The following is a 9,680-nucleotide window of genomic DNA, read 5'->3' as shown; positions in this document are numbered from 1 at the left end:
ACGTTCAGCTTTGTGTTACGTGCACCACTATCAGTAACAGAACACAACACAAATCTAGATTTCTGTTTTAAATGAAAGCAGCATTCCTTGATCCAACGCACAGCACCCACTGCCTTGCATGTCACATTTTTAAACAAAAGATTCACAGTATTTTAGGGCTGTTGAGTAAGTGTTGGAGATGACCCTCAGCTACTGCCACACCAATTTAGAGCTAATTAACTGTAAAATAACTTGGTTGTAATAATATTTGTGTTTCCTGAAGCTAATTAGCTGTGACAGCCATCTTGAACTGGGTTGATTGTTGCGTGAACAGTTCAGAAATTGTTGAGTGGGAAGTGGTTTTATTATGGCAAGAATTTGCTCGATTTCCCCTGAGAGAGCTTCTTTCCTGGAAATCTAAACCTGTCTGCTGCAGGTAAGATATTGACTCTTGATAACACCACAGGACACCTCTTCAGAAAATCCAAACTATTCCTTTAGGTAAGATAAAGAAATGTATTCGTCATTACATATATATGCATTATATGATGAGATGAGACGTTTCTCCTGCCCCGTCTGCAGAGCGTTCATAATCCCACAGTGCAAAAATATGCCACTACAAACTAAAGTCATTCAAAGCTGTGTGAGCAACCTAAATGTTCCTGGAGTATCTGTTATCACATTCCCAGCCACACGAACACTGAGGTGGAGGAGACGTGAACATTAAAGGACAATTCCCCCTGACTTCCTGATTATTCATCACAGCCACTAACTGCAGGCCTGACAGGGGATCACTGTTGATTGTAAGTGCTCCCTGTGGTGTGAGTGTCTTATTTAGAAGACAAGAAAAGGCTGTGCACAGCTTCCCTCGGCTCAGTGAAGGCCTTGGGAATCCATCAAAGCAAACGAACCATGAGAGGAGTCATTTAACACTCGGTGCTGCAGAGCCATAACAGGTTCACACAAACGAAATGCATGTGCAGTGAATCAGAGCGTGACCAAAAGCCACGTTATAGTTTATTTTTTTCTACAACAAACAGCTTATGCTACAGAAAAACAATAACCTTTAACAATGTGTATTGGAAATTTAAATATTTTACACACACAAAAAGGATGAATTTGTTCTAAAATGTTACAGAAATAAAAGCAAAACTACAGCATCTTGTTTTACAAACCAGAATAGGGACACAAAAACAGAGAAATTGCACATTTTTGGTTCTTTTTTTTTTTTTACAAAATATTAAGTTTGTTTTCTGAGTTTAAAACGAGGATGTAAAATTTGAACTTTTCTCAAAAAAAAACAAAACACTAGTTTACAGACAATTAAATATCTTTCTTTTTAGGGGTTTCATTTGTTGTATCCTTACTAAGCATCAAGACGAAGTCAAACAAAAAGAAGAGTAACAGCTCGATCCTGCTCTGAGGCGAAATGAGATCTGTTTGCTCCTAAAGCTGCAGAGTGAGCTTGGTGTCATTTCCACGAGTTTGAGTCACTGACCCACAGTGAGCAGCAGTAATGACAGCAGCAGGAAAGCTTGGCTTGGAACCAGATCCTCACGGCAGCCTTCTCAGCACAGAGACTGAATGACAGAGCAATATTCTCCATCCAGCCTGGCTTTTCTCATGTTTCTGTCCTTCAGTTAGGCAGCTCAGCAGAAGCTCAGCAGGAAGGGAAAACGTTTAGGAGAGTTTCAATGGGAACCAGTCTTCAATAAAACAAGTGATAAATACTAAAAAAAAAAAAAAAAAGGAGGTAAACAAAGTTTCCACACAACTACGGTATTAGTGGTTGCTGATGTGTGGACCAATCAGAGAGATCTTTGATGCAGTTTGGACCAAACAGCTCACCGTAGCTCTCAGTGTGTAGAGAGTACTGGTTCTCATCAACAGCACCTGGGAACGATTAAAAAAACATTCAAATTAGAAGTCAGGGTTAGCTGGGGTCATTGCTGTTGTCGAGCATACTTTATTCATTTTATAACTAAAGCAAATAATTTAACTTAAAGAAAGAAAAAAAAACGTTATTGCTGATAACATTAGATCAAGTTTGGTCAGCTACAGAAAAAAGCTGGTTTTTTTTTAAAAGTGATCATAACTAGATCCAAATACAAAACCAGCTGGCACCAATTCAGTTTTTCATTGTCAAAGAGTTCAAGAAGTTTTATTTTAAAGCTGAAAAGCTAAAGTCAAGTAGTATTAGTAGCATTCAGTTAAATCTTAAAAACGTTTAATTTAAATCTGCTCAGTTCCTGTATCTGAAGTGTACAGAGGGCTAGCACTGTCACCTCACAGCGGCGAGGTTCCTGCTTCACTGCTTGATCCCTGTGAACTTGTTCTTCCTGTACCTGAGTGGGTTTTCTCAGGGTGTCAGTTTCTGTCTACAGTTCAGAAACATGCATTTTAAATGCGCTTGACGTTCAATCATTAAACTACATAAAGCAACACCCTGTTCCAACTGACTCGAGCCCAGTCTTCTGCGAGGGTGCGAACGCTGAAGCCCAGATTGGGGAGTGTTTGTTTTGTGAAATCTGAATTTTGAACATTTAACAGCAGTCAGAGTCTGCTCTCTAAAACATGGGTGGGGAAAACAAAATGACATACAGTGTGACGGGTCCCACACAGTGTGTGTCCTCCATCCTCTCTGCTCCCAAGTCTGGCTCCACAGGTCGGCGCCACTTAGGTGGTCAATCAGCTGTAGGGTTAAAAACAGCAGGTGAGCCAAACAAATGACTGTGTAACATTAACAGAATCTAAAAGAGGAAAAAAAATGCTTGTAATCATCTGTAGCTTTTTTCTTCTTCTGTTTGGGGTTCACTGGTGTTGGTCAGAAAACTATTAGATCCATTGCATTTCCTCAGTAAGTTAAAGACGGTACCTTATAGACAGCCTCGTTGTGTTCCTGTTCCTCTGGTTTGGACTCCCACATTCCTACAAAACAACAAAAACTATCAGTCCCCTGATGCTGGAGAGATAAATCAGATCAGGAATATAATGCTTTAACTTAAATTAAAAATAAACACCCCTCACCATGCGTCTCAGTGTTGTTAAAGGTATGCTGAACACTTGTCTCCATCTTACAATGTGCGTCAGAAATCTGTTGCGATGTTGGTTGCCAGGTGTGTCTGGTGTATATGTCATCATTTCTGCCTTCTTGTAAACCTGTCTGTTTCTCCTGAGGACTGCTGAACAACTGCAGGCCTGATGGAGGAGAGAGCAGAGCGGGGCTGTCATCCGATTGTGTGCTGAATGCATTTCTCAGCTGTGCGTCCAGGTTTTTCGGTGAGACTCGTACCTCTCCGACGTCTGCTTTTTTGAGAGCTGGGCAGCATCCTGTAGACCCTGTAGGCGTTGCTGCCCCTTTTCCGGCTGTGCTCCCGCAGCTCACAGATGTCCGGCAGGGAGTTCAGGGCACAGCGGAAGTTTGCCTTCCATGTTTTTGGATCTGGCTTGTCTTTGCCTGGACGGTACCGACCTAAAGTGGACAAACAGAAAGACAAACCTTACTGGATCAGACATATCAGGCAAATGGATTATTTTGGTGTATCTTGCCCTTTTAAACTAAAATTGTTTTACAAATTATTGTGGTATTCTTCTTTTAAGAATCACTAGACTAAACCAAAGGTAGAGACAGTGGAATTTTACTCAATTTGTATAGAAAAAAGCTTTCTACCTTTGCTCAGATCTAGTTAGCGAAAACCACAAATGGTTTGAGAGGTGAGGTCTGCAGAGAATTCTGAGAAAAGTCACAACATATTTATGTTGTGATAAGAAACTAGTCACACCATAATTATGTTGTGACTAGTTTCCTGCAGGAACTACTGTCTGTATTATCAGTCTATACCTTCAGGTGATTTTAAGTGTGCATCTATAGGATGAGCAAGCCAATACACCTATCTGACGGATCAGTCAAAGAAAACGTTATGTTTATGTGCAGTCGTGCTGAAACAAGCGTGACGACTGTTTCCCTCTGTGCACTGAGAGATGTGATGATTTAAGTGGAGTACAAATCAAAAAATACTTCCTGTTTAAGACTAGACAAACAGTTTAGAAGTGATGCCTGCAGAAACTAAAAAAATAATAATAATAGTTGAAAGCAAAACTAAATGCATATCCCAAATTCTTATAGCCGGTTCTCAACTTTAAAGCCAAAGCCGACACCTAAATACACCTAAATTTCTGACCTTTCTTAACTGCTGTAACCACATTCCAGTTTTATGCAGCATCCTGAAGTGTGCTTGTTCCTCCTTTCGGCAAAAGTGAAACGTAAAAATACGTTTCACGTAAAAAACGTAAAAATTCATACTAGACTTGTTTACTTTCATTTTTGAGGTTTCCTAGAAGATGTGTACATGATTAGAAGTCTAGAAAACGCATTGACTTTCTTATATTGTTCATGGCTGCAACCCTCTTCTCCCACTTCCACTTCCTGGAAAGTGGATTGGTCGTCGTGGGCCAGTTGAATGGCCCCCAAGGTCTCCCGATCTGACCCCCTTAGACTTTTATCTTTGGGGTCATCTGAAGGCAATTGTCTACGATGTGAAGATACGAGATGTGCAGCACCTCAAACTACGGATACTGGAAGCCTGTGTTAGGATTTCTCCTGCGGTGTTGCTGTCAGTGTGTGAAGAGTGAGAGAAGAGGGTTGCATCGACAATCCAACACAATGGGCAGCACTTTGAACACATTTTATAAGTGGTGAGAAACTTGTAAATAACTCATGCAAGAATAAAGTTACTTTAAATGTACACCATACCTAAAGGAAGTTCCCTTTCAAAGTAATATAAAGTAAGGTTTCACCAAAAAGTGCTGAAACCTGAAAATATTAAATATCAAAAGCTGGCAGAACATTTATCCTGTCATGTGAGTGCATCCACAACGATGAGTCCTTTCTCAAATTTAGCACTGTTGTATGATTTGACTCTCAAACGGTCCTTGGACCCTAGAAGGCAAGTTTAGTAATAAAATCACTGGAACTTTGAGATTCATTTGGTTCAGGCAAGAGGTAACAAGAATTAAACCTGCACTGAGAGCGGCAGATTTATTCGACACATACTGTAACTATCTAATTTTGTTTAAGGGTGTCAGATGTTTGTTGTCGCAGTGTTGTACTGTCATGCTGTGTGTTATTTTTTTTGGAATAACCTTTTCACACAGTATTCCTTTGACACGCCGAGTTGCTTCAATGTGTTTTGTTTCAATGCTGTGAAAAAGCCTGAGAGATGTACTTTGACAGCAATATGATCACCTTGCAAGTGAAGTGCAGCTTTCCCATGATGTGATGCCGACAAAAAAAAAACAAAAAAAATGGACTTTCTCTCTCAAGACAGATGGACATAAAGTATAGATCTAGAATTATAGTATAAAAGTGAAGATGCCACTGAAACAGTTCAGCACATAATAGCAGGATGCAAGATGCAGGCAGGCAAAGCATACATGGAACACCATAGTGGCTGGAACACTGTACATGAAGATCTGTACCAAGTATGGACTGGAAGTCCCAGTGTCAAAGTGTGAGACTCCACCCAAGGTGGTGGAGAATGACAGGGCTAAAATACTGTGGGACTTCCAGATACAGACTGACAAACAGGTGATGGCTAACCAGTAGGATGCTGTGGTGGTCAACAAGGTACATAAAAAAGTAGTGATGATAGCTGTAGTTATCCCAAGCGACTGTGACATCAGGAAGAAGGAGCACAAAAAGCTGGAGAAATACCAAGTGCTGGAAGAGGAAATAGAGAAGTTGTGGAAAGTTAAGGCCTCTGTGGTGCCAGTGGTCATCGGAGCACTCGGTGCAGTGACCCCCAAACTGGAAGAGTGACTCCAACAGATCCCAGGAACAACTTCAGGGATCTGATACCGAGGAGAACCCTCAAGCTCCCAGGCCTCTGGTAGAGGACCCGAGCTTGAAGTGAAGTGAATCAACCACATGTGGAAAGGGGACAAAATGCCTGTTCCTTTAAATCAGAGCTTTCCCTTTGTGCTTGTTTTTGGTTTGTTCTTGTTAGTAGAATTGTATACATCCAAATGCATTGAAGTATATTTGGGAATACTATATCCAAATACAATTTTATAGAGAACATACTTGCTAGGCTTAATCTTTACTTTTAGCATGTCTCTTTATTTATTCTTTTGGTGCATGTATTATGTCTAAAGTTGATTAGGTTCCTAAAATGCACTGCCATTAAACTGCCTGATGTGCCTCCTTTGTATTTCAGTCTTTTCTTCCTTGTCTACACAACCATCTAAATGTGCATTTCTCAAACAGAAACCTTTTTTAACCGCTTCACTGACCAAACAGTGCCCAGTGTTTTCTTTTTTAGAAGTGTCCCATAAAGAGTTTGCAGCCATGGACGATATCAACAACGTCAATGTGTTTTCTAGACTTCTAATCATGTACACATTTTCTAGGAAACCTCAAACATGTAAGTAAATAAGTCTAGTATGAACTCTTGTATTTTTATGTTTCACTTTGCTGAAATGAGGAACAAACACACTTCAGGATGCTGCATAAAAGTGGAATGTGGTTACAGCAGTTAAGAATGGTCAGAAATTTAGGTGTATTTAGGTGTCAGCTTTGGCTTTGAAGTGGAGGAACGGCTATAAGAGTTCAGTACCAGAGGGCTGGTAGAGGACCAGAGCTTGGAGTAAAAAGTGGAACCGCCTAAGTTGAACAAATAGGGCGAGATGGAAGTTTTATATATATATATATATATATATATATATATATATATATATATATATATATATATATATATATACACAAAAACACACATACATATGGGGGGCTGTGGTAGCTTGGTGGTCAGTGCTGCAGTCTTGTAATCCTGAGAGCTGCAGGTTTCAGCGCAGGTTGCATCAGGAAGTGCATCCAGCGTAAAACAAACCATTCATCCATCCATCCATCCATCCATCCATCCATCCATCCATCCATCCAAATCTTTCATGCGAGTTTTCTCGCTGTGGCACCCCTGAAGAACGAAGAAGCCGAAAGAACAATAACATATGTATATATCAAATACTGATATATACATATATATGCACACATGTGCATACTGGTACCTTTTCAGCACAAAACCAAAGACCTCAGGGTGATTTGCACAATTACTGTCAGTCATTGTTACTTGGAAACAATTTATTTTTAAATGTCCTGTAAAGCACCAGTTGTGTAACTAAACTAAAAGTATTATTATTGGCAGAGGGTTATAGTGAAGTTGGCACTGAACTGTTTGTAGGGTCTTGCTTGGATTGCACTGAGGTTCAATAAAAACACTGAAATATCTTTTGGTTCATCTTCCAAAAAGGGTTTGTTGTTTGTTTAGACGCTGCACTTATAGCTGAAGTTGCTGTGGAACTCGTATCATTTACCTGGAATAGGATTTTCTGATTGGAATGTGGTCAATCTAGAAAGACTGATTGATAAGTTGGAACTTCACTGGAAGCAACATCAAAAAAAAAAAAAAAAAAAAAAAACAGGCAGCAGGCAAAATTGTTTTTTTAAAGTGACACCATCAACTTTTAGAAATTTGTTCATCGATGCACAAAAAATTTCAAAAACTATTTTGACATTGATTCTTTTTAATCAGATAATCCAGATCCACCGGTCTTTTTGTTTTGAAGTTGTTTAGGGGTTTAAACCTTCACTGTCTAATCCCTGATCAGTCACGCAAAGAAGATGTGAATCAATCTCCCATGACATTTTGTACTTATAGAAATAAAAATAAAAATAGAACTTCTATAACTCCACTTTATGACATGCTTAAAAAATCTGTTCTGTCAACTCTCTTTTTAAAATTCTAACTTAAATTCTATTTATTTGTCTATTCCTACATTCCTAAAGCAGCATTTCTGATGTTTTAGTTGTTAATTTTAACGATATAGTCATTTCAATTTTAAGTCTGTTTGAATGGATCTAATTTTTGTTGTGAGCCGAAGTATAAAAATGCATTTGTACTTCTGTTTACAAAACAACCACAGATAATTTTTATTCACCAGAATTCTAAAGCAACAGCAGGTGAAAAACGTTTTTTACAGACATTTAAATTATACAGGGGTGGGTTTTCATTTGAGGTTTAAAAAGCATGGGAAACAACACGACTTTAACCTGAGACGTATTACCTAAGAGACGTACATGTCTGGGCAATAATTTAGCATTAGAGTTATGTGTATTATAGACTTTTTATGTACTTTTGTGTGTGTGTGTGTGTGTGTGTGTGTATATAAATATATATATAAGAAATCAGTTCATGATACTTTGACCCCAACAACCCCATTCCGTTCGATGTTTTAAAGCTTCTCTTGATAGATGTTGCTCTCCTATAGTGCATTTGTATCTTAAACAATAAATCTTAATGTCTATTTAACACAGTGGTGTCCAAACCTGGTCCTGGAGGGCCACTATCCTGCATGTTTTAGATGTTTCCCTGCTCTTCAGTAGGTCTTCAAGTTCTGCAGAAGCCTGTTAATCACTCAGTCATTCAAATCAGGTGTGGCAAACCAGAGAAACATCTAAAACATGCAGGACAGTGGCCCTCCAGAACCAGGATTGGACACCCCTGATTTAACACATGAATTATGAAAGCTCCTCGGATGAGAAGCGAACCGTCTTCAACTACAGAATAGAAGTCCAGTTGTTCTGGGTTTTTTTTAACCCTGTTTTGAATTTACCATGGCCTGGATGACTGAGAATCTACACCAGTACATCTATTTAACCCAATTTTAGACTAATGGGGTAAATGTAATCAATCAAACTGATGAAGCCTCACCAAATGGGATAAAACAGTCTTCGTTCGTGGCTCTTACCTGTGTGCATGGCCCAGCTCCTGAAGAGTGTAGCATCCCGGTCAATGCTCCAGCCGTGACGAGCGGCATGTTTCCATGGGATCTGGAAGATTTGAGCTGTCTGTAGGATGAGATAAAGTAACATGACATTTATCCTGATTCCTAAGAAACGGCGTGAGCTCAGGTGCGCAGGTACATGCAGGTGTGGAGGAATGGTAAGAGTAAGGCAGAGAGGGTGGTGGTGGTGGTGGGGTGTCTTACCTGGTCCAGCCAGCTGACACCTGGATACTTCCCAGACTGAATCTGCTCCTCCAGCCACGACCTCAGCCTCTGCCGGCCCGGTTGCTGCATGCTGCAATCTGAGCCTCAGGTGTGCAAGAAAGGTGGTTGGTACAAAAGTGCCACCGGCTTTCACTGCAGTTTGACTAGTGAGGGAAAATATTTTATGAGCCCAGATTAAATCAGAGACTACACTAGAACGCCCTTCCTACTCCTGGAATCTTCCAATCACAGTGCTCGTAGTGAAGTAGGTCCCACTCCTCCCTCTGTTAAACTTTTAGCTGTTTTCTACTGACTGTTGAGTGGGGACCTCCTGTTTCAGGAAATAGCCTTATCTGGTCTTTTTTTCTCATATGGAAGGTGGATGCGTGGATGTATGAGGAAGGAGTCTGCAACACTTATTTGCATTTTAACATGCCTGAATATCGAAAGCAATGCATAAATTCAACACTGCGACAACAGTTAGAATCAGTTGAAAATATAATAAATAAACTTGCGATACATTAATGATTCAGATGCAAGAGTTTGGGCAGCATGTATCACCAACTGCATGAAAGCTAGTCCCAATTTATATATATATATATATATATATATATATATATATAGTTTTGTAGTTTTTATGTGCACCTGAAGACAGTGTGGCA

At 39.7% G+C, this 9,680-nt stretch overlaps 1 protein-coding gene across 2 annotated transcripts; it reads right to left on the bottom strand.

Annotated features, from left to right (window-relative positions):
* Positions 1-965: 965 nt before the first annotated feature.
* On the bottom strand, positions 966-9,204 carry LOC108237342 (interferon regulatory factor 2-like). Of its 2 annotated transcripts, XM_025006508.2 has the most exons (8): positions 9,019-9,204; positions 8,779-8,878; positions 3,272-3,451; positions 3,007-3,177; positions 2,855-2,907; positions 2,581-2,671; positions 1,828-1,872; positions 966-1,709 (listed from the first exon to the last, which is right to left on the bottom strand). In XM_025006508.2, the coding sequence occupies exons 1-8, from the start codon at positions 9,106-9,108 to the stop codon at positions 1,660-1,662; spliced, it is 780 nt and encodes a 259-aa protein (XP_024862276.1). In that variant the 5' UTR covers positions 9,109-9,204; the 3' UTR covers positions 966-1,659. The 2 variants fall into 2 exon arrangements, with proteins under 2 accessions (XP_024862276.1, XP_017274177.1); XM_017418688.3 differs by lacking the exon at positions 966-1,709 and having other exon boundaries at positions 1,719-1,872; positions 9,019-9,203.
* Between the last annotated feature and the right edge of the window lie 476 nt (positions 9,205-9,680).

The sequence above is a fragment of the Kryptolebias marmoratus genome, linkage group LG15 (genome assembly GCF_001649575.2).
Source record: "Kryptolebias marmoratus isolate JLee-2015 linkage group LG15, ASM164957v2, whole genome shotgun sequence".
Taxonomy (NCBI): domain Eukaryota; kingdom Metazoa; phylum Chordata; class Actinopteri; order Cyprinodontiformes; family Rivulidae; genus Kryptolebias; species Kryptolebias marmoratus.
The sequence above is the reverse complement of the archived record's forward strand: the minus strand, read 5'-3'. Positions and strand labels throughout refer to the sequence as shown.

Coding starts and splice junctions, on each gene's coding strand:
- LOC108237342 (XM_017418688.3), bottom strand. CDS start 9,108: ATGCAGCAACCGGGCCGGCAGAGGCTGAGGTCGTGGCTGGAGGAGCAG. Junction 8,879..9,018: donor GTGTCAGCTGGCTGGACCAG/GTAAGACACCCC, acceptor CTCATCCTACAG/ACAGCTCAAATCTTCCAGAT. Junction 2,908..3,006: donor TAACAACACTGAGACGCATG/GTGAGGGGTGTT, acceptor GTTGTTTTGTAG/GAATGTGGGAGTCCAAACCA.